The 25,992-nt window shown below is 40.7% G+C and overlaps 1 protein-coding gene across 1 annotated transcript in view; it reads right to left on the reverse strand.

Moving 5' to 3' along the window:
- Window positions 1-770: 770 nt before the first annotated feature.
- The window catches only part of nr3c2 (nuclear receptor subfamily 3, group C, member 2), a 66,664-nt gene continuing 41,442 nt past the window's right edge, over window positions 771-25,992 (reverse strand). The window contains exons 4-9 of the mRNA XM_054604835.1: window positions 19,050-19,166; window positions 14,432-14,776; window positions 12,612-12,756; window positions 8,761-8,891; window positions 2,033-2,190; window positions 771-1,257 (exon numbers count right to left, since the gene is read on the reverse strand). Of these exons, the coding sequence (XP_054460810.1) occupies window positions 1,102-1,257; window positions 2,033-2,190; window positions 8,761-8,891; window positions 12,612-12,756; window positions 14,432-14,776; window positions 19,050-19,166 (1,052 nt within the window). The 3' untranslated portion in view covers window positions 771-1,101. The remainder of the gene's footprint in view (window positions 1,258-2,032; window positions 2,191-8,760; window positions 8,892-12,611; window positions 12,757-14,431; window positions 14,777-19,049; window positions 19,167-25,992) is intronic.

The following is a 25,992-nucleotide window of genomic DNA, read 5'->3' on the forward strand; positions in this document are numbered from 1 at the left end:
ATGACATGGGAGCTTCAGTTGCAAGCTTTCTTTTACACAAGAGAGACATTTTTTTAAATTTAAAAACAGCTTTAGCTTTGGACTTTTGCATATTAGTTTTGATTGTTTTACTACATATTTTAATTAAAATAAAAAGTATGTGAATGTTAATGACGGCTGCTATGAGACCGATTGAGATTGAAACTTGGACTTGTTAGATTTAATATAATTATTCAGCTTATGATGTATAGCCCTTGGATTAATATTCAAAAAGACCTTTCGCCTTACGGTCTAGAATTTCTGTCTCTGTGCCCTGTTGTCTTGCAGTACTCTGCTACACTGCAAAGCGAAATCTAAGTATTGGCATATCTTTTTTTTTTTTTGTAGTGCTATTATTTGTGAAAGACTGCATAAGCCACATGTAATATTTGCAAAAAACTTTCTCTCTAGATTTGTATGGGAATCAGATTTTAGTGCATGTGGAGTGCATCTGTGCGTTTTGTGTGAAGGCATGTTGACAGCATGTGTATCAACTTCCCTCTACGTGTGTGTGTGTGTGTGTGTGTGTGTGTGTGTGTGTGTGTGTGTGTGTGTGTGTGTGTGTGTGTGTGTGTCTGTGTGTGTGTGTGTGTGTGTGTGTGTGTGTGTGTGTGTGTGTGTGTGTGTGTGTGTGTGTCTGTGTGTGTGTCTGTGTCTGTGTGTGTTGTGTGCACGCAGTGAATGTATATAGCGCGTCCTAAGAAATGTATGGCTTTATCTCCATAGAAAATACTGTCTTTGGGGCGGGGGGTGGGGGGACAAAGGGACACGGGGTTGGGTACTTCGGGCTGCTTTGTCACATTTGTCTCAAGTCCTTCTGGGCGAGTCGCGCTCGGCTCCACGAACTATTCACAGCTCTGACCTGCTCGTGGTGACCGCAGGGTCAAATAGTTCTCCCTGTTTTTTAACTTCTGTCACCACGTCGCTTAACTTTCCCATCCAAGACGAGGACGCTGGCATACTGGGCCACCGGGTGCGGGCCAACTGGTTCTGGCCTTTTTCTCGCACATTTTTCTCTTTTTGAACTTCTTCCCCAATCTCTTCCAGTTCTTAATGCTGCTTCTCTCCCAACCGTTGAGGGAGTCACTTCTTGTGGAAGTAGATTGTGTGAGTGAGGCCCGACTCCACCTTTGGTATCTGGTCACTGATGATCTCCACCAACATTTCGGGGAATTCCACCTTCAGGGCCTGGGACTCACGAAAGGTGTAGAAACAGAAGTCCAACAGGTTCCCCACCAGCTGAACAACAAAGACAGACAAATGAGACATTTGATTTAGATGTAGCTTTTCATGGCTTTTTTCTGGCTGACAAAAATATTTTCCTATTGTTATAGAATATAATTATTCATATGTAAACATTTTCTTATAATGTGATAATTTAAGCACACTGTTGTATATTCATATGAGTGTGTTTACATTCTGTCGGGGCACTGACCCCTTTACAATCCTTCCGAGTTCACCACATGGGGGCACCACTGATTTTTTTTCTGGATGACCCTCTTTCATCGGTCATCCTTCCAGCACTAACCCCATTCACTCAGTCATTTGGGTCACTGAATCCCTGTCATTTATCTCTGTGACCTTCCACTTGCTGACTCTCAGTTCTTGGGGCTTTGCCTGCACTGTCGTTATGCCACATAGCGGTTGACCCGAGCATTAAAAAAAGAACAGTGATTTAGCACATTTGCTACAGTGACCACTGTGTGCTCTGCTCCAGTAAACTGCGAGCTTGCATTGATCCATTCATTGATCCATTCACCAGTACGGGCTGGTCACCACCTCTTCCAAAATAACCTCCCCCTCAGGACGCGATTTGGGATGCAATAATCTTTATTCCAAGCCACGGCACCATTGAACCGCTAAATTCTCCTAACCCACTATGCTGTCATGTAATTCAAAACAGTGCCACTGGACACCTCGCTCTGTGTGTGTGAAGGCACGGCATACCGAGAGGCTGCCAAGGGAAGCCTGTGCCGTACTGTAGGCCATTGGCAGACAGGGCAAGGGTACTTACATCATGCATGGCGTCCAGTAGCTTGGTGAGCTGGAAGAAGCGCTGCCAGGTTTGGCCAGAGTTGTTGGTTGCTTTTCCCACTGAACGCCGGAGCTCCTTTATGTAATTAACCCTCATCTCCTCGAACGCCGCCTGGTTCTTCAGACCCTCTTTGGGAACTGGAAGACAAAACGAATCCTTCTGTCATTAACTGAAAGGAGACTTGTATGGATACTAGGCATATGTTTTAGAAATGACTAAAACTTGTTAGTCATTTGTCATGATTGATTTCAATATTTCTTACATAATCATCAATCATTAAAGTAAAAGCTCTGTTGTATAGTAGTGCTGTGTTTTGCTGTATTAAAGGACTATACTTGTAGCTTTGCACATTACGTTACATTTTCCAAACCTTTACTGAATAATCTAGTAGACTAAAATCCATCACAATGAACATTTAGTTGGCTGTAGTGTTGGGTTGTAGGATCACTGAGATTTAACTGTTCATACGGAGGTAGTTATCACTTAAATATCTCTGCTTTTTAACAAGGATATTGTGGGCATTGTTGTAAATTAACAAGCAGGATTATTCTTGGCAATATTGGATTTTTATGTTATTTTTTCAATGGAAGGTGCAGACATCAATTCACATTTTTTAAATAAAAAAATATACTGTAGCATTTCTTCCATATTGCCTGCTTCTAGTTGGCTGTAGTTTTAAGATTCATTTTGAATATTGTTTTGAGTTAAAGCAGTTAAAAGACGGGACTATTGACTATTTTGATTTATTAGCTCTGTTGTCTGGCTATCAAACCAGGAGGGAAAATATTGATAAACATGCTGTGGGTGTAAGGAAAAAATCTTGAAAGAGTTTATGATTATAATTAGGCAACCTGATTTATGAAATAATATATTTAATAAAAGAGTTAATGTTCTGCAGCCATGAAGCCATTCTCAGCCGTCAAAGTTTCTTTGAATGTGAAAAAAGCAAAAAACATATATAAGAGAAGAATATAAACAATTTTCCCATCATACAGAAAAGAGTGAAAACCTACAGCTGCCTGCAATGTAGGGCATTAGTCCCAAAAATGTATGGTGCTCTTTAGAAAATGCCCATTACCTTCAGCACCATCTGCAGTTAATGGGCCAAGCCATGCACCACCACCGTTATGGTCCTTTAATGTGGAAATGTGTAACCGTGTAAAGGGTAATTAGAGGAGCTCAGTAAATTACGGTTGAACTCCCACGCACGCCTTTTTTTTTTGGGACATTTTTCTTGTGTTGACAATCTAAGCCTATTTAGCGACTCATTACAACAACTTTCACCATTTCAAGAGCTAATTAGTTCATGTGTAGCTACTGACTCATTAAAAAGACGACTGATATACTGGAAGGCATTGATTAAAAGTTATCTCAGTGACAGTGACTGCAAAAAAAAAAGGGGGAACAACGGTGCCTTATGTGTGTTAAAGAGCTTAATCATTTTGTCAACCAAACCTCATTCATCAAGAGGTTTGATCAATGACCAGAGCTCTTAAATTACTCCAACTTTCATTCACATCGTAATGATTTGGACGGTGGCGTCAGTGCATTTAAAGTAAAAAGGCAGTGTAATGGGAGAGATTTAGACAAACTGTGAAGAATGAGATACGGTAACTGCACCATGAGGATGCATCCAAATGTCTGCAATATCTGTCTCTCTCTCTCCCTGTGCAGGAGAACAAAGTCACAGATATGGACGTCTGCCAAAGCTCCTCAATGACATTCAGCTGCTGGCTACCAGATTAAAAGACACCTCACCTCTCGAAGAGCACACCTCAAATCAGTCTAGGGGAACGCCCTCAGTTGTCCTTCAGCCAAGACTGAGATATGATGATAAGACTTAGATTAAGATGACCTACAACATGTCATCTGTCAGAGATTTTTCAAAACCGCTCATACAAAGGCAGCCATATTTATGGGTGTGTTGGGTTCTCTTTGGCAATGCTGGAAATCAGTGAGGGAATGATTTATGATAAAAGGATTTTTACATCAATTTGCTGAAGTAGTGCACCCTCATTTGTAAGGTATTTAATTGGCTGTAATAGCCAAAAACAGACATCAATTTCTGGTTATTTATCCATAAACAGTTTATTTATTTACTCTCCAGAAACATCACATGTACCATGACAGAAGATTTTATCTACAACGCCCACTCCCACTCCAGTGATAGAAAATGCATGCAGATTTAATAATTACAAAAAGATTTAACTTTAATTTTGTAGAATAGGGCAGTTACTTCTGATTATTTTCATTATCAGTTGATCTGTTGATTATTTTCTCGACTAATCGTTTCCTCTATAAAATATTGTTTCTCTTACATTTTAATTGTTTTTTTAAGTATAGCCATTAGCAACACTGGCACAAAGCAGAAACTGACAGGACCTGTTTTGAGTTCTGCAGAATGAATAGACATAAGCAGAAGCCAAATTCATGTCAGCTTTTTGAGAAGGGATCATCTAAGAAGGCGTGTTTGTCTGGCTTTGTCAACTCCTCTCTTTTTATGTGATTCTCTTCACCATACTTCGAGCTGGGAGATAATTCAATATGATAATTTATTGTCTCTCAATGGAATCATATTGTGATGACATTATATATCAAGATATCCTGATACACAACAACATTGTCTAAATTTATAATAATATATTTTGAAATCCGATAATTTTGCACTAAAGCACTTTTTAATTTTTCAAGTATTTCATTCACACAGTATACAAAAGTAGGCTTTAAAATGTACATTTATCTCATATAGACTATTTATTAATTGGATAACCAGAAAACATGCTATAGCGTGATACATAACGGTTTCAAGATAGAAAATTCACCTTTTAAGGATACAACATTTTAGCCATACGCCCTGCACTACTTTGATGCGCCTTTAAGCATGACATGAGGTGGAGGAAAGCAGATATGAAAAAAGATTGGACCCCGGTGCAAACGCTGTGATTTCTGTGCTTGATATATAACTGATATAATGAGAATGTGCTAAAACCCAGGGCCGCATTTCAACTTTTGTTTACCTCCCACTCACCCACATTCGCCCTGATTAGAAATTGACCTGCCATTTGGGGGCGTTGCCATGACTGCCCACAAATTGGGGCATTGATACCAACGTTATTGGTGTCAAATGGATGTTCGCTGCAGGTAGAGAGCTTCTTTAAACTTATGCATCTGTAAAAAAAAATTATCCAAAAGCCCAGGATAGCTCTTTTACTAATGCACGTAACATAAAGAGGCAAACGTAACTCGTGCAGTTTGGAGATGCCATTAACAAAGTCAGTTCAAGGTCATGCAGCTCCCTGCTCAGGTTTGCTGCTGCATACCGAACTGACAGGGTGGCTCTGGGTTTAGATTGTTTACTAGGAATTCAACAATTATCCCTGAGCACGGTAATGACTGGTTTCATCTGAGAATGATTACAGTATTTCACTACAATCACTACAACAAATGTTGCGTGACTAATTGTAAAACGTGTCACACCACATGACACGTTTGTTAAACCACACCCTGTATGTTAAACGAGTTGAACCCATCAGCTCGTTTAACATACTGTACACTTGCCCCACCTGGAGTGAGGCTGTTTGGTAAGAGAATGGTCGAGATAATCTAGCAGTACTATCTTTGTCTGTGTAGAGGTGAGGAGTGTAACTGGCTTGATCAGGCCACTGCTCCTGTACCAAATCCAAACGGGGTCATGAGACACCACGGGCTCAATGAAACCTTAGCCAAGGTCAGAGAGGAATAACAGCCCTTCTCTCTTTTCTCTCTATCCCTCTGTCGCCTTCTCTCGTTCACTCTCTCTCTTTCTCTTTGTAACACAACATTTTTCAAACCAGCCTAAAGGCACACACACACTCAGTGACTCTGTAGTACTTGCTCAGCTGACAAGTTCTGACAACTCTTCTGTAAACATTTCCGCCGCTACTCCTTCCACGAGGTCCTAGCATTACCTCGGAATGAGTGTAACGAAGATGAAGCTTCCTACAGTGCCTCAGAAAAAACACAGACACGAACTGCTTTAAGTGATTTTGCTGAAATATTACAGTTGCTCACAGGAACAGGATTTTCTCTGCAGCACATTAAAAGAACTGAATGATTATTTTCTTCCCATCCCTGGTATTTTACTGCTAATAACCTGATAATAACCAGAGTATGTTTGAAATTCTCTGTGTCAATGCTGTATCCCGGTTTCTTTTATCCGCACTCTCTCCCTTCAAAATTCCAGCCCTGGGTTTGAGGGAAGTAAAACAAATAGCAGGTCTTGGAGAACTGCCTGGTGCTTGACTGGCCTTTATTAAGTACAGCAGGACTCTCTGGAAAACCTCCAGAGGACCAGTGAGAAGAGGAGAGGGAGGCCATGGCAACAGAAGGACCGGCTCTGCCAGCTCCCCTACCCCTTTGTATTCTGTTTCTTTCTCCCTATAGCTATGCACCTGTCTCTTTCTCACCAACACAAGCTCTCCCTGTCAACATTTGTCTGATTTTACTCTTTAAATCTCCCTTTTCCCTCTTGGTTTCCCAATCTCTCTGTACAGTCTCTCTCTTACTCATCTCTCCCAACATCCAATAGCTGAAGTCCAGCTGGAGCTCCCCTGCTTCCACATGACTCAACAACACTGGGTTTATGTCTGCGTTCACTCCACCACTGTACTGTGAAGCCAGACCAACCTTATACCAGCAGTCAGGGGTAGATTGTATGTTTAATTATTTACTGACAGAATGTACAACTGTATGTACTTAACAAAAAGTTTTTTGTTTAATGTTCACTACTCACCAATGATCCAAACAATACCCTTTATTAGTTTCTAGCTTCCAGCACATATTAGGTCTTAGAAACGGCAACACCTTATTTTTGAAGTCTGATTTTTTTTTCTAACTGTATCACAAAAATGTATCTGACTTAGGGACAAGGTAGCATCTAGCAGCAAGTGGGAATTGTTACAAAAATGTTTGGGTTTCAAATTTGATGGATAAATTAAATTTGTGTCATCAATTATACATGATTAATTCAGTCTAAAATATAGAACATCTATTGAAACAAAGACACACAGAGATAAAGGCCTTGCATTAAAACATATGCTTATATATATATTTTTTAATAGCCGTGAGTGGGTGTGGACGGTAAAGTTATGACACAGCTGCCGTCACGGAATCTTTAACTGTTACTATTGAACTGAAAGCAGCAGCTCAGAGGGTGTTGAGCTGGTGGAAAAACCAGTGCTTTCAGTTTCCAACTGAGCTAGCTGCTTGGTTCAACACATCCTCCCTGTGAAGCTGCAGTGCCTGTGGGCGCAGTTTGGCAACACGGCCAGACCCTCTTTCGTGAGTGATAGACATTTCTGTATATCTATTTGCAATTTAAAAAATGGAAAAAATAGAAGTCCAGCCCGGGTTCAATTCCCGGGCTGGACAACCTTCTGTGTGGAGTTTGCATGTTCTCCCCGTGTCAGCGTGGGTTCTCTCCGGGTTCTCCGGCTTCCTCCCACAGTCCAAAGACATGCAGCTTAGGTGCATTGAAGGCCCGTAGGTGTGGATGTGAGTGTGAATGGTTGTTTGTCTCTATATGTCAGCCCTGCGACAGACTGGCGACCTGTCCAGGGTGTACCCTGCCTTCGCACATTGACAGCTGAGATCGGCTCCAGCTCCCCTGCGCCCCTTAACTGGATGAGCAGGTTACGGAAAATGGATGGATGGATGGAGTATCCTTCGCTTGAAAAAAAAAGACGACGCTGCTCCCTTTCCTCTATTTACATATACTGTGTTTTGCTACACAAACAGGTGCATGCAGCATCAAGTCTATTTCCATGCTTGCTATGCATGTTAACGGATTACAGGAATGATAATCTAGCAGACTTTAAAAAGGCAAAATTGTGCCAGGAACGTATATGAACATTGCCAAAGCAGTCTCAAGGTGTGTGGTGGATGAAGCAGAACACAAGAAGCCTTATCAATACATTTCCTACGGTTGAGGAATGTGGGAGACGTTGAGCGGCTCAGGCCTTTAAAGGCATGGCACCTTTGCCTGTACGTGGTGTAAAGGCAGAGAAAAACAATTCTTGCTCACAATAAACTAAAGATTATCAGTGGACTTCTGGTGAATCCTGCCACAAACTTAACCTCTATTGTGGTTGAGTCAAGGTGCAGCGTAAGTCACATCGAACAGGTTTGAATTCCACTAAAATGATTAGTTTCACCTATTCACACGAGGAGTTCATACCTTCAAAGAGAATGACAATGTCTTTTGGATGACCTCGAATGCAGCACTGGAAGAAAGGAGCATCCTCCTCTCAACGTTGGGAAGCTACTTAAAAAAAACAATGTCTGCATGGTCTGCTTTAATTGGGACACTACTGTTCAGTCATTGCCATGAAATGTGGCAGCTGTTATCAGGCACAAAGGTCTAAAGTGGTATTTAACAGCAGTCTCTACTAGTAGTGTCCAGTCTGAACACCTTATTGCCAGGAAATTCAAGTTTATTACATTTACAGCATTAATGTTATTGTTTTTTTAGTCAGTTTGAGTTATGGATTTCAATTAATTCTTGCTTGGAATTGATGTTGACTACTAAAATAAATTATTTCCAAATGACATTTCATAATACAGTTAGTAATTTGTGCTTGCGGGGAGCAAAAAAAAAAGAAGCATTGTGAGCATGTGGGTATATAATGAATAAATAAGTGCTGTTGCACGGCCTGTAGCTAACTGCCTACCTGTGCTGAGAAGCAGAAGGACTTTCATGGAGAGGAACTCATCGTAGCTTAGCTGCAGTCGTAGAAACTCCTGGCTCACCTGCCTCATGCCCAGACACAGGTCGTACATAGCCGACTGCTGCATGCGGTCCCTGGAGAAAGAGAGGGAGGAGGGAGGGGAATGTGAATTTTAAGCCTCACAAAAAGTATCTCAGAAGTCCTGATTTAGTATTAGTTACAATCCACCCTCAGTCGGATTTTATGTCATTATTTTACGTAACTTACTTGAGTCCTGTGAAACAATATTTCCACACAGTGCAGAGGAGGATACTGCTAGTCTGGGCTAAGAGCAGAATACCAAATCCCCCCAGATTGCAGAGCGCTGCATACAGTATCACAGCACAGATGCACCACTTTTCTAAAGCTGAGACAGCCTATGAAAGACCCTATATCTAACCCTATCCACCAAAGAAACATACTGAAGATGGATGTGTATTATTCTGCATGTTGACAGAAATGACACACACATGAACATATGTTAACTACGCAGAGATGTACGTGTTTACTAAACAGGTTTATGTGCATCGATGTGTTGAAAAGACTTCATTAAATGTGCTCTGCAAATGCGCATGCTTGTCTTGCATGACGTTTTCTCACTACCCCTATCTCTGGCACACATTTTATCAGCAAAGTAATCTGGCTTACGTCACAGAGTTCACAAAAACAGGAAATAAACATTAGTGGGGATAAAGCATGAGCCAATCAGAAATGTGCTCTGCAGATGCCACAGATTCAGGGGAATCCTTGGCTTTAGATGCTACTTGTCTTTGCTATAAACACATTGTGACAGCGCTAATTAAATGCAAGTGGTGCAGCTTGACTTGAAAGAGGTCGGAGTATCACGCACAATACACCGAAACCGCATCATTACATAGGCAGTGAGGGTGGAGACTTCACTCTGATAACAACTAGACTAAACAGTTTTTGGAGGGGACAAGAAGCAGCCGATTGGAAAGGTGTGCTTAATATTCACAGTAAAGCATAAGACAGATATTACTGTATTTACTGTCGGCTCGACTAAATAACTGATAAACTGTGACAACGTCTGGAAGAGGAGCAGACTTGTTTCCCTGCTGAGCAGCACTGTGTATGTGAGCAGCTTCGCAAAGTGTAGCATAACATCATTTAATACAACTTTGGGCTGGAGTTTCTAAAGTCCCCACACGTTTTCTCTCTCTCTCTCTCTCTCTCTCTCTCTCTCTCTCTCTCTCTCTCTCTCTCTCTCTCTCTCTTCCTGAAATCAATTTTGCTGAATCACTGCCCAAAATGAGCTGCTGGTTTTGGGGAGGAAAGAAAAAAAAAAACCTGGCAGAAATCTCTCTTCCCACCTTCTTCCTCTCTGTATCTCTCTGTCTGGCTCTCACTCCGTTTCTCTCCGTCTCCAACTCACTCTCTTTCTCTGTTTCTATGGTAAAAGATTCAGAAAGGAGCACAGCACCGAGGAGGAAGGAAAGTTTCACCTTTGGGCTGAAAAAAAGCCAGCAACATTTTGTTTGTTCAGGAAAGTATGTACAAACGTAAAAGTCTGCAACTGAAATCACAACCAGTCATTCCCCTTTGCAGTCGAATAATGTGGCAAAATAATTGTATTGTTAACATTTGTTCTTAAAAGAGAAAGGTGAGGCACATCAGAAATGCTTGTTTAGCCTCCAGCTCTCTGAGTAGGTGGGCCCATGTGTGTGTGTTTGATTGACAGCTTAGCTGGTAGGGGAACAGTGACGCAAAGTAAATCACCTTGCTCAGGTAACTGCAGTTTGCAAGCCAAGGACATTGTTTTGTTATTAGTGGTAATGCCAAATAAGGACTAGACTGAAAGGCATGTGAGCTGATTGACATTTACACTTGCAGGTAAAATGTTAGCTGTTCAACGTGCCACAGCTGACTAGCTAATTATCTGCTAACAGACATAACAAGGGCATTTTACACTGGTGGTTGTGGTCTGTGTTGGCAGCCAATGATAGATAAGTAAACTGATGTCTGTGACTGTAGGTGTTTAAAATATAGATTAAAATAATGACGCAGTGTTCTGACTAGAAAAGGCAAAAAATATTTTCTGTACTGTGAAGAACTTACTGCCATTGCTTAAAGAGCGTTACTTCTATATGTTGCATTTAATTTCTACATTTACACATAATAGATGAATGTGTCCTGTCCAATTTCCAATATTTACGCTCAATCAGTGACAGATTCCACTCTAATAGCTGAGTGAGCGGACAGTCTATTCAATAAATGCCTTTATGCCCTAGGTCAATAAGCACTAAGTTACTATGGAAACAAGTGTACACTCACCAACCCCCTAAAGGCTGAGAGATCTCTGCAAAGTTATGGACCGATTTTGTGTGTATTTTTGACAGAACTATCATCAACAGATAGACTTCTTAATGTTAACAACAAGCAAGGAACACACCTCGGCCTGATAACAGGCCCAAAAAGATACGACCACTCTACATCTCATCTCCTGAGTACCAGACCCGTCTGTCAGTAAGGACAGGCCTGCTGTATATGCATCACATGCAGCAACGGCAGCATACACAGTAAAAAAAATACATCTTAATTTCTCTGCGAAGCATACATATTAATCTGTCATATAAATGCATGTGTATTTCCAATATAGTTAGAACTTATTCCAAAACTGAACTTGCCAAATTACACAAACCATAAAGTCTCTATCACGAAATTGGATTTCCTCCAAAAGCCTTTGTCATCTCACCGCAGCAAACACATCATTCTTAAAAAAACTGTGATCCACTTGGCAATAAATTGATTAAAGGATCAGATGATCTCTGGAGTGGCAATCTCAGGCTTTACAAACTGTACTAAGCTCACAGTGATACGACACAGCCTCACAGAGAGAGTCTGTAGCCCTGTTGCACAATGGCATTTGTGCTGCTGTTTATTTATTTGTTTATTTGGGACAAACTGACCCACTGCCATTGACTTACACAAGCTATTAGTTGGAGCTTTTAAATCTGCCCCTTACTGAACCCGCTCCTCTACAGCAGGCTGTCTACAGAGGCTTCTATTCTCATTTTCATTAATTCTACAACGTTCAATTCATCAGCGGCGATTCACCACAGCTCCAACGAAAGAAGGCCCACACACACTTCCTTTCCACTTGCTCTCCTGTTCCAACATATTAACACAGATCAAGTGGGCCATTGACTGCACTTGCTAGGCTTTGACTGCCTGTGCCTATACTGCAATTAAGGAACCATCAAATAGTACCTTCTTTGTGAAGTGCCAGAAATCAGGTGCAACATTATGACCTTGTTTTTAAGTACACCAGGTCTTCCTCACAACAACGTCATTACCACATTGCCTTTAAATATTTTTTAGGTATGTAAAAGGGAAATCTCAAAATAGCACAGCAGTAAAATCCACTCCTTACTCTCCAAATTTAACTTGCAAAATGTATATTTATGCATAAATTTGCATCTGATGAGCAGCTAAAAAAAAGGCAGAGACTACTAAAGATTAGACAAAGCCAGACTGTTCAACCCATTACCGTATCTACTAATTATACACTCTGAAAAACAAATGTTTCTTTCTCACATCTGTATGTTTGTGTGTTGGGGATCCCGCAGGACACAAGACAACATCAAATGTATTTTATATTATGTATATTCTATTCACAGAAATGTGTCTACTAAATTTTGTTCCTTAGTGCTTTGTTATATTCTGACAATAAAATAAAATGTGTGTGACATAAAATATTTAACATCTGTGCCACTGCTTAATGTCAGGACTGGTGCACTTTAATAACATCAGGACGATGTGTGTGGGACGCTGCAGATATGGAGGTGTGGACCTACTCGTTAAAGACGAGGTCAGGGGCAAAGTAGAGCATCTGTCCATTGGTGTGTTTGTAGGAGCGCCAGCTGAGGCAAAAGGAGGACAGACACATCCAAGAGTACTGGATCAGGGTGATTTGGTCCTCAATGGGCAGACCCCGGAAACCTAACACACACAGAAAAGCAGACACAAACAGACACAGACGAAGCTGGTGAGAAGAAAGTAAGCTGACAGAACTCACACAATGATTTAAAGCACTCGGACTGAAGCACCGCCTTAAGAGGCATTTATTTAGCTGCATGTGTGTACCTGCGTGTCGGCTCACGTGCATTACGTAGCCTGTATCTTTGCCACAGTGTGCTTTTTTTTTTTGTGGCAATATTTGTTTAGACACGATAAGCACAGAGAAGTATTCAACCATTCTTGTTTTATGCGAATCCCACAAGGCCTCCAGTTATTGGCGTGTTGTCTATGGAGCTCCAAAAATAGAGTCAGATAGGAAACTTGCCAAACTCTCAATCAAACTCTGGCAAGAAACTCCTCCTCATGTAAAACGTAGGCCGACTGAGGACACACGAGTGACTTCAAGACTTAGGGACTATTTTAAGCAATATGCATGTCAATCTGCAACATACAATGATTAATAAAATATATATTTGTAGAAGAGTTATGTCAAATGTCTAGCTTGACATTGTGTTTTCATGTCAAGGTTGGTAGAAAATCAAAATAGTAGAGTTTGATGTCTGTAAGTTTTCATTTTTCAGGCAACTTTAAAATGTTCCTAGCAAAAAAGGATGTGTTAATAATGTAGCTCCCATTGACAAACAAGTCTGACTTCTCTGCAAATATACTGCTTGAACTAACAATATTGTTCCATGTTGCACTGTGTGTTGGACCTGCCTCATCCAAATGTTAGCTGAATGCAGGCAGGGGCATATCTGAAAGTCGAAGGCACTCATTTTGACCCTTGTGTCTGGCTCCCCTTCTATTTATACGTCCGGATATGGCAAGCAGACACCGTGGAGGTATCAAATATTTGCAATACAGCAAATTAAACAGCCTCAAAGAGCTACCTGTGAGGCATCTCTCAATGTCTCCAACTGACTAGCATTTTAGGGGAACTTGTTATGTTTATTTTTTTTCTTCTAGTGCTGTATTTTATAGGTACAAATTAATGAGAGAGAAAGAGACATCAGATCTTCTGATCAACACAACATCTGATCACGATAATGTAAATGAGTTCTGTTTGGAAATCTTAATCTTGATTTGTTTTAATGGTTAAATTGGATTCCCTTCCTAATCTTGTTGAAGCTTTACACGATCATTTCCTGACCTAATATTCAAAATTAATATTCTGTGTCATGGCAAAACTAACAGTGTTGCATTCTGAAAATGTAGAGATCAAAGTGAAGATATCAGCGTGTTATCTTTATAAAACCCCGGTCCACAATAACAGTATAGGCTCCCCCTGATTTATTAGATTATCATTTTTTTGACTTCTCCATACATAAAACTGACAAAATGTAAATTGTTTGTTAGAAATATAGTAATCATTTATTTAATATAACAAAAAAAATTGAAGAGAATAAAACTGAAGTGTACCTGGTAAAAGACATTGTATTGTGCTGAAAATATACAATTTATTGTATATACAAGCTATTTTAATCTACTGAATTTAAATCTAATGAACAAAACCTAACTTTTAAAATGTAAGTCACACACCATTTTTCCTTTACACATATCTGAGCAGGCGCTTTTTCAACTCCTTTCCAATTATGCCGTGAAAAACCCTAAAGATAGTGCATTTAGGCCTCGGCCCAACGCTATAGTGGTCACTAACCTGGAAGTACTTTGGCCCACTTCACCATGCGTACCATCTGCTTTCCGGCCAGGCGGTTGAGACTTGACAGCAGGTGGTCAGTGGTGTCCGGCTGCGTGTTGTCATAGCCAGAGTACACCTCTTCGGGCTCAATCAGCTCCAACACACTGCAGATGGAGGGCGGCAGAAAAGGTGTGACCACCCCGGGCCCGAGGGGCACCAGGGCATTGGCAGCGCTGGCGCTGAGCTCCTTCTCTGACGACAGGTAGCCGCCTCCAACACCACCTGTGGCAGTTTGGCCGTCCTTAGAGCCCTGCAGGTCCTCGCTGACACCTTTCAGCTTCCCTAACTTCTTGGACTTTCGTGCTGTGGGGAACAACACAACAGCCCTCATTAACACATTGATGGTTGATGCATTTCTGTACATTCATAATCTGAAGTTATAATTACAATGTGACAGATACTGTACAGGTGTAATTAAAAAACAATATATAGATATAATATGTTGTATTGTGGTCTGCTTGTTATTAAATGTTTGATTTTAAATCAATGTGATTTTTTATTTCTCACTTCAATGTTAAAGGTGTGCAGAAAGGAAGTTAACTTCTGGGAAGCTGTAACTCTAAATGTTATAATAGAATAAAGTCCAGTAAAACCAAAAGCACATACTACTGAAAAAACAATAATAATATTTCATTTTCTGTGTATTCATATGCAAGTAGATGGGGATCTTTGAGGGATGGTGAACAATCAAAGGACACATAAAAACATTCATTCATAAAATGAAGCCTCTCAGCTTGATCAGGTAATCAACTCCAGGTGTGCTGCTGCACTCACGTCCTTCTATTATGAGTGCTAATGTTAGCTGCTGCTGCTAACGCTATTTCCCCAAATCCCCCCGTTTGTTGGAAGTTTTTATTCAATGTTGTCCACAAGCTATCGACCTCAGCATGGCAGCTGGAGGTTTCCAGTCCCGTTTGTCTGAGTTTCGGGACGCGTCGTCTCTCTACCTACGGATCCATTTCCGTGCTGAGATGCGGAATCACGTGACCAAAGTAAGAACTGCTTCTGAGCTCACGTGCTCATGACAAATGTTTGTAAGTTATGCGCTAGTGTTTGTTGTTTATAAATTAATTTGGTAATTCGGCTAAATGTCTGCTCCTATCAGGATGATATTGATTAATTGGTTTTAGATAACTAGTGACTGAATTAGCTGGTTTTACTACTGGTTCTGCATAAAAGTAAGGCCAATGTATAATGCAGAATGACACATTATATCATCATATTATGTTATGGGATTGTTGTTTCATGAATGTGTTCATCACTTTGATTTTGCATCTAGTAAATGTGAAGGAAATTTGAACTAATCATCTATTCTTGAATAGATTAACCTTGGTTGTGTATCATAAAGTATTAGTTTATTCATATTTTGAATCAACAATGTCATTTTTGAAAGTAATTAAAGCTGTCAAGTAAATGTAGTGGTCTGAAAAGTTTAATTTTAAATGGCTTACTATGAAAATACTCAATTTGAGGTTCAAGTACCTCAAATTGTACAAAAGTAAATGTACTTAGTAATTTTCCACCACTAGTGTCACAATACCAGAGATCCTAACTTTGATACAATAACTTGAAAAATATAGATATTTGTTATCATGTTTGATACTATAAGGATAAATTGACACGACATTGAGGGCATAACATTTAAAGGTAAATAGTGGGATGTGTGTAAACTCGCTGTCTGAGAGAAGAAAGAGCAAAAACACAGCTGGGTTCCTTGTATTTTCCTTGTATCGATACTATGGAAATTAGTATTACAACAGTTTCACATATTCTCTATCTATATATTGATACTTAGATTTTTCATACTACCATAATACTACTGCCCAAGTCTGAAGCAATTGATACTACTAGTGTATATTGGCAGTAACATAAACATTTCATGAAATAATTTCCCGTACTATCTGCATCAAGGCCAACTTCTTTCCACCAACTTGATATTTAGCCAGCGCTACAGAAATATTTTTATTCTTTACCATTTGTGAATCTGACAGCTTTCTTTATTTATCCTAATATCAAAATCAGGTCTCCACAGCTGAGCTTACATTTAATGGGTTACACTGCTGCTTCTCAGACAAACACTCATTGACAACCTTAAGCTTTTATTCATGACTCATGGTCATCTGCTGCTTTTCAACACTACATAACATTTCACTAAAGAGATGTTTACTCCAGGTCATGTTTTTGTGCCTGTAATATGCTTAAGTTAATTATCTGATGCTAAGTTGATGTGTCTGTATCTGATTGACACATGCTGGGTTTAAATGAATCCATTTTAACCAAGTTGTGGGAGGTTCATTGTCAGAGTGTAACCTTCTCTAGAAGGCTACAGCTGTATAGCTAATGTCAGACTTAGTATCTAATGTGGTTTTCATATTCCCCCCGTTGCCTCTGTGCTGGGCTTTGTATATGTATGTTTTAGAGGAGTGATTTATATATTACATGAGTTATACATACATGACTGATTGAGTGACAGCGTCGGCTTTTTTAAGGTTGCGACTACTCTCTTGCTTTGCTCTGCTATGCTTTTGCTGCATATATACTGCTCCAAACACCACTTCAACACTGCTGCTCATATAGCATTTCACAAGGCCACCCTTCATCCTGGCATCGGCCAGTGCCTCGTATTCCCCTGTGAGGGAGTTAAAACTGTCACTCTCCAGTCGTCTCTGTGCATGAACACTGGACATGAGAGTGATGTCAAAGAAAAAGAGTAATCGACTCTGTTGAAACTCTGTATTATTCAGTCAATAAAACATCCATTCCACGTTAGTTTTGTTGATTGAAATGAATACAAGAAAGTCAAATTAGCCATAAAACAATAAATGTTCACACATTCACAGTGCATTGGAATGTATCACAAAGTGCTTTTCTGGAATTTATTTCCCCAATCATTGCCCATTTGTTTATTTTATGATGTACTATCAGAGGTTTGAATTGGCTTGAGGATAAATGAGAATAAGAGTAACCTGATCACTGACGTTTTTAGCCATTTTTGCCCTCATTATGAGCATTTTTAACCCCGGTATGAGCACTTTAACCAAGCAAAAATCCAGCAATCTAACTGCTGATTTAGAAATCCGCCCAGATGAGACACATTTCCTACTGCACTGACAATAGTACTCATCTCGTTTGTTACATTGCATCATTAATTGAATGTGTTTATTTTCTGTGAACACCTTGGTTTTCCTTGCGCATTTAACCTTGAACAACAACAAGTGTGTAAATGACTATTCTGTTAAATAAAGCTCATTAACTTCATCACTTCATCAGAAAAAATCTCATATGAGTGGAAATAAGAAATGAGAACCTTAGTCCTGCAGCCATTTACTAAATCATTGCTTAGTTCATAAAGGACTGGAGCCGCAGAGAGCCTGAGAGGTTTGGAGCCGTTGCTGTTGTGGGCCTGTAAAAGCCCTTTACATCTTTTATGTGACATTGGGCTAATTAAACTTGATTTGACATGACAGCAGGAATTTTCTAGTGCATTTCGACAGGACAGACTTTTCATAAACCAGTAGCCTCATACTGTACAGTACTTTGAATAAGTCACAGAATCTGTCAAAAGTGCTGAAATATCCCCAAGGAATTAGATATTCAATATTCACTGCTTTCACACTTTTATCTCATTGCATAGCCGAATAGATAAAATCCCTAAACATTTAATGACACAAAAATGGTGCAACTTTGTTGTAGTATCATGTGCCTCAGGGTAACATGATATTTAGCGGGGAGGATAATTAGATGATGATCATAATGAAAAACCACTTAACAGTCATTTCTGTAAATGGTTTTGACAGCAAGTGAAGGAATCTTGCTTAAAAATTACAGTGCACAGCAGTTCCGCTAGTCTGAGTCTACGGTCTGAGGACCTTTCCATAGGCATCCATTTACTCCTCTCCCCACTGCTATAGATCCACGTCATTCTATTATGCAAATATCTCTCTTTGGATTAATTTAGAAGAAAAATAATTCACTAACGAGCATGAATCAGTCAACTCCGGCTACGCTCTGTAACAGCAGCTGTAGTGTGCATGTTCCCCCTTTGGCCACCTTTATTTTAGTTAGTAATTTGACAGCCCTACCACATATTTCTATACATTTACATTCTCGTTTGAATTTAGCATCCTGGGGGAGCATAACATTTGTAATTTCAATAACTCTAATGGACTGAAAACCTATCAAGTATGCTTTTAGCCTTGTATATGCCACTGTGACCCTGAAGTGGAATAAGCCTGTAGCAATAAATGAATGCGTTTCATTCCACATCCCTCTCAACTACAGTGTCATCTTACCTCATAATACAATACTGTAACTTTGTCAGCTGGCATCGTATAGAGTACTGTAGATCTACAACTTCTGTAGATGCATTATGCATATTGTGCTCAGATATAGGCTACTATTTGCACACACACTGTACACAAACATCCTGTGACTCAGCATCCTCGGGCCTCCTGTGACTACAGCCAGACCTACTTTTCCATATCTATCATTTCTCATAAGCAGAGCAAGGCTGACTCAAATCTCACATCTGAGACACGTGACAGGGCAAATCTGCAATGAGGGTGTAACTCCTCACCTCCTAGGTTCATCCCGGCCTGGAGACACTTCCGTACGCGACATGCCGGACAGTTTTTCCTTCGGATCTTGTCAATGATGCAGTCATTTCTCCCGGCACACAGGTAGTTGTGCTGACCTATAGAGAGACAAGACACAGCATCAGTACGATGGTTAACAGACATAGAACAGCAGCTGTGATATTTTAAAGTGATGAGCAGAAAAGAAAATGAAAAAATAGAGCAATAAAGAGGAAGATAAAGAAAGCTAAGTTACGAATATGGAATAATATTTGTATGAATGTGATTAAATGAACAGAAGTAATTGTCTGTTTTGTACTGTAGAGACTGTCGGTGACTGTTTAGTAATGTAGGTCAACACAGAAACCCGTGAAATGTCTGGCAATATCAGAGATCTACATTTCACGACTTTTACTGTGAAAATGATTGAAATTGTGATTATTCCGCTCCCACATTCTACAGCGCATGACTAATGGTGTATTTTACAGTATATGGCATGAGGGTATTAATATTCGCCGGACCCAGGACACTGGCTGCAGCTAGACTATTCCTGACAGTGATGCTAACATGGCGAGAATCCCTCCTGCCTCCTGCCTAGCCCTTAGCTAAACCCAATGATCTCCCATTTCAGAGGGCTTCCTTCCGCTCCACTAGTTCTCCACTGTACAGCTCCTCTCCTCCTCCACTCTTCTCCTTCTCTACGCCTGCGACTCCATCCCACTTTTTCTTTTTTTTTTCCCTTTTTCCACACGTCCGCCAGCCTCAGAGCGCCATACGCCCACACACAGGCAGGCTCACGCTCGTGCACACATACAGTCATTCACTCGCTCACTTCCACACACACACACACACACACACACACACACACACACACACACACACACACACACACACACACAGAGACACACACCATGCAAGCCCATACACACACATCGCCAAAGCTGCTCCACTTGGCAATTTAGAAAAAAAAAGAACTGCGAATGTTGTAGCTGCTTTCACAAACAAATACACACACATGGAGTTCACAACACAACCCAGATGGAGTGGTATAGTGTGGTGTAGTGACCCCCAATGACCTCCACAACATGGCTTATCTATCTTATTAGTGTTGATGTCTAAATGGTGTGTTCATCTCAGATGGTGTATATGGTTGTGTACCTGCACATACTGGCAGGTCAACGTATATATCTGTTTCCCTGCATGTTCGTCTCGCATCGGCTATTTCTTCAGAAGTACAAAAGACTTCTGGCATGAAAGCTCGTGCGGTGTTTACATGCAGTTTGCTCAAACATGTACATTCTGTGCATCGCGTTTGTTGCATCTACAGTACGGTATTTGTATTTGTGTGTAGGACTGAGCAGAAGTTGTTTTCTGAGCTAGCAGGAGTAGTGCACAGTGTGTCTGTCTGGCTGCTGCCAAAAGCCAAGGAACCGAGCTGCAGGAGGAGAGGCAGCAGCTGTAGCCCCACCACTATTTCTGGCTAAATCACATGACCGTTACATAAGCCCATTTTTCTTGCTCTAAAAAACAGTAAACTGCGACACAGGAAACACAACGCAGCCATCCCCCTTTCCCACCCCCTCGTGCACACACATGCACACACACACACACACACACACACACACACACACACACACACACACACACACACACACACACACACACACACACACACACACACACACACACTCGGTTGGATGGGACGGACCAATTGGCAATTCTGAAAACTCCCAAGCCTCCCTGTCAACTGTTTTGCTCATTCCCGTGAATCTTGTTAATAATTGTTAGAGTGAAATACACTTTATGAGACAGGCAAAGTCGTAGTCCGATGGTGTGTGTGTATGCGCGATTGTATGTGTATCTAAAAAGGGAGCGAAGTTGTTTATTCATGCACTGTGTGTGCATGCACTCGCACAGCATGTTTACCTCTGAATATGTGCATTTGCTTATCAACCTGGCACATGGTGGGTTACTGATGAATGCTACTTATACAGTCTTACCTTGACAATCGTTGAATGAAATTATTTCTCATATATTAAAATGGTGAATTTATGTATTTTTGACTCGTATTTTAATATGCATTATAGCCCAAAATCTATAACTAAAAATCCTATCAAGATATGTTCCTATAATACTCCAGGAAAAACATAAAAGATTCCTCAGATACTGTATTCAATTTGACATCATTTCAAAAACTCCTGTGTGCTACTACAATGCACACTCTGTCAGCATTCTCCATTACATGGCAACCCTAAGAGTTTTTTAATGGAGTCCACTCACGTCTACTTTTAGCTAATGATCTCACAATCTGGCAACAACCCGCTGAGTAGTCTGTTGTCTGTCAGCTCCGGCATCCTCAATTATGAGGACATCCTTCTGAAAGGGAAATACTCTTTCCTCTTGGGACCCCACTTGAACAAGTGTAATCCTAAAATTAAAAACAAAGTCCTCCTGCCCCCGGCTCAGCTACAGTGCATCTGCTTTACAAACAAAAGTCAGAAAGGCTTTGCTAAAATATAGCCTTTAACCTGACATTTTTGAATAGCCACTAGACACAAGTGGTCCGGCCCCCGGTTGTGTAAATAGCCTCTCAAATACAGTAGCCTGCCCACATTAATATTTAGTATTTATAGTGGCTGCAGATTTCTTAGTTGCAAGCCGGTCCTGTAGACACAAGAATGCATATAACTATAAGATGTGCTCAAAACTATGTAATTACCATAGATTATTGCAGTTTAATCATCCATTCACAAAGCATTTGTCAAATTCTTTGATCGTCATTCATGGTTATTTATTGCAACCTAAATTACATAGCCAAAAAAATGCCAAACAACCCAGAAAAAACAAAACGGGCCTCTCAGAGATGTAATTGTCGTTACCACCGGGCCAGCAGTAAGCCAATCACTGCCCAGCAATAGCACTGCTACTGCAGATCTTTGGACAACACACAAACAGCTGTGTTGGATGTGGCTCTACACAATTAAATATCCTTGTCTGGATCGTTATAGAATATAGGGTGCAGAAGTTAAAATAGAATGTAATAGAAGCTGTTATTTTGTTTACTAATCTCTTTACTTTCATACAAATCTGCTATATATCTTGTAAGCGTTGCCCTGTGCATTTCCATTTCACAAAGATTTTCACCATCTGCTGCCTTTTTTACATAATGCGCCTCAATATGGTATTTGGAGGTTTCTAATGTAAAAGAACAGCCAGTCAGGGCCAGTTACAGCACTCTCACCCACAGGGCAATAACTTTTGTCAAGATACTCAGGTATAAATTGGTACAAATAAAATGATATCCCTTTCCAACTACAGGTTAAAAACACATTTGACTATCATCCGTATCATATATATCAAGGGCTTGCTGCTGACTGTTTTCAAACTATGGGGATACAACAGAAACATACCTCCTGTCTCACTGCACTTTACTTTGTAACTACAGTTAGCATTTTGTTTCTGCTTCTACTTCATTTTTTATGTATAGAGCAAGAGCATTGGACATGCATTTACACCCTAGGTTGTGGTACATGAGACTTGTGGTAATGTCTCTTTTAAATAACAAATCATCAGTGAAGACGCTGATAAAGCCCATCAGATTGGCACTGCTTATTTGGTTGAACACAAAAGGTGTAACCAACTGACTGCATTATTTTTGCATTGATGTCAAAGAACAAAGGTATAACGAGGGAGCAGGAAGAGATGGCAGTCGGATTATATCCACTTCAGGTCAGGGCACATTAGAGGTAGTGTGTGTGTGTGTGTGTGCATATATGAGCGAGTTATGTCATCATGTGTGCACCAAATCTGCGGCATACCTGTTACTGAGGTTTCATATTTGGGCAACATACTGTGAATGGTGTTTATTGTAGAGCGGAAATAATTTGTCAATTAATTGATTTGTCATTTGAAGAAGAAAGAAAAGAAACAACAGCAAGTTAAATAATTACGTTTTTTATCCAGAAGTTTGCTTGCAAAATTAGCTGCAAGCAATGTAAGAATTTGCTGTTTCTCAGTTTTTTTTCATTGTAAATAATGAATTTGTGTTTTGGATTCTTTGTCAGACAAAACAAGCAATTTGGAGATGCCAACTCAGCTTAAGAAAACATGTGAGGGGCATTTGTTGTCTATTTTTCATTAAAATATTTCACAGACTGAACAATTTATCAATGAATTTGAAAAAACAACTGACACATTTGTTTGTCGCTTTAATATTTTGTATGAACATGTGTGTCTATTTTAAGGCGGAGAGAAATGCACACTGTGACAGTAAATGTATCTAGGTTGCTTTAGAGAGACCCTTCCCCAGGCTGCATTCTCCAACCTGAATGCCTATTAGCAATGTGGGTCACACACATATTTACAGTAAGCTTTGAAGATTTCATTTCTGCTTAATGCTGTACAACTGAATTCCTATATTTCTTATGAAGCAGTGCGTGTTCATGCATGTGTGGATGGTTTGTTCCCGCCTGCAACTGTGTTTTTAAGTCTGTTGTACGCAGTTTCTGATCACAGAAGCTGTTGTGTGAGACATGTGTTGTGGTGCTGGGATCGGAGCTGCTAAATGGCTTCAATCCAGCCGTTGTTACACGAGCCTCTCACACACAACCTGAAGCATTCACTCCGGCACGGGAGGGGAGGCCTTCATTCCCCCGGCCTGTGATGAAAAAGATGCGATTGGACGGCAGAGCTGCCAGTCAGAGCAGAAACGGTGCGAGACGTGTCCTCGGGTGACCTCTCCCACAGAGGCGGAGTCGGGAATAAGCTTTTTAGATTGACACCAGCGCCTTTGAAACCAGGAACCAGTCACATTGCAGAACACAGTGAGGCCATAACAAGGTTGACGAATGTCTTTGTGAACCTCTCAATTCAATAGGAGAACAACAACAACAACAAAAAACAGCTAGTGAGCTAAAAGCAGGGCCTAGTATTATTGCAAAGAGCAAACATGCCAAGCCACTGATGACATGTGAATAATAAGCTAGCGATCACCTCTTCAAAAGCGCTCCACATGGAGCCATTTATTGAGTGCAGCTGTCTTGTATCAACAAACCAGTCTTTAGGGGAGCGGGTGGAGGAGAGAAGCACGTATAAATGCATTCAGCTATTTCCACATTTCATTAGTGATGACACACATTTTAAGAACTGTTTTGTGTCAGAAAGCATTTTCCCGCAGCGCAGGATAAATGTTTGTACTGAAGAGTCCATTCATTTCAATGGCGCCTATAAATTGGCTGCGCGTTTGCATATGACAGTTGAGCCAACAGTAGCAATACAACTGCAAAACTTGTAAGCTTCATAAAAGTTATTACACTTCTTCTATTTGTTTACTAAGTGTGTGAGTGTAGTAGCTGCCCTACTGTATCAGATAAACAGGATGACTCGCAGTGAATAGGAGAGCAGGTGGATGAATGTTTCTTTTATGAAATAAGTGGATGTGGATGTGAAAGCTTAAAGAATGAATTGAGGGCTTTATTTGAAAAGCTCACAGTCAGTACTCTGCACATAATTTAACATTTCTACATGTTTCCAGGGACCACAGTTATAAACCTTATAGTGCACAGTCGGCTTTGTCTTCTGGTAGATCTGACAAGTGGAATGAATATGTGTTCTCTTGAGGAGGACGGTACAGATTTGCACAATGAAAGGCCCATGTGGCCAATTGATATTCCGTACAGATGGTCTAAATGTAAACCTAAAATATAGTACACAAAGAATAACTGTGCTAAGTAAAAAAACCTAACAATGGATGGCCTGACTTGGATGAAGGGGAAACCAGACCCTCCACAGTCGGAAGGATTTCATCTGATTGGTTGATGACTCTGGAATGCTAACTAGCTCTGTAGTAAAAGGCTGTGAGCCAGTTAGTCATCTAATGAGCTACAGCCGACTGAAAAGTTTTGTCCCCCCGAGGCAGGCGGTGCCAAAGGAAATGAAGCATGGGCTGGATTATTCCCCTTCTACAGATGCCTGCTCTCTGCAGTCGTCTTTTACATCTCACATGCCAAGTTTTTAACTTTGAGAGAAAAGAGGAGGAGGAGGAGGAGGAGGAGAAGGAGGAAGAAATACTTGGAGAGGGGGTGGAGTAAAACGTCTTCTCACGTCCTAACTTACACCTCGTCGGCGCTCGCTGCTGACACATCGTTTTCCATCCCTCTCCCTGTGTCTTACCCCCTCTCCCGGCTCCTCCTCTCGTTATCTCTCTGTCTGCGTCTGACTTTTTCTTTGTCCTTCCTCCCCCCCTCCCTCACTGTATCTGTTTCACTGTCCTCTATCGCTCTTCACTTTGCAAAATCCTTCTCTCACTATTTTCACCCTTTGCCTCCCTCCACCTTGCAGCTCTCTTTACACCTCAGCAGCAGCAGCTGTGGAGGGGTCACGTAAGGTAACGGCTCGCTTTGCACATCGGAAGGTCGCGCAACTCGCACGCAACCTTGATGACATCACGCCGCGGTTTGGGTTGCCCTCATTACGCTTTGATGGTTTGCACAGTTGCGGTTGTTTGCCAGTGCAGAATCAGGAGGAAACTCCCATTTTAAAAAAAAAAAAAAACAGGGTGACGCTCATAAAGTAAAGAGCACAGCGTCAGATTTAAAGGGCATCACATAATCAATGAGTCGATTTCGCTATAATTATACTTCATATGCGAGACAATAGGGCTGCAGAAGTACAATCGTGAAGCCTGCAGAGGTTTGAGCTCTTCAGAGCCTCACCTGACTAACACGCTCACACAAAGTCACATCTTTAGCATCTGCCGCCGGCTCTCTGCTGGCCAAGCTAGAAGCAAGAACAATGGCATGTCTGATTCGATAACCCCCTGACACATAATCTGGTTTTCAAGTCTACGTAATGACAGTTTGTAAATATCATCAAATTAAGTCTTGATTTGATTGGGAATAAGTGCAATTCTTCCAATGGTCAGGAAAACAGCTAGAGGGCCTGACG

Source organism: Anoplopoma fimbria, chromosome 9, assembly GCF_027596085.1.
Source record: "Anoplopoma fimbria isolate UVic2021 breed Golden Eagle Sablefish chromosome 9, Afim_UVic_2022, whole genome shotgun sequence".
Taxonomy (NCBI): Eukaryota; Metazoa; Chordata; class Actinopteri; order Perciformes; family Anoplopomatidae; genus Anoplopoma; species Anoplopoma fimbria.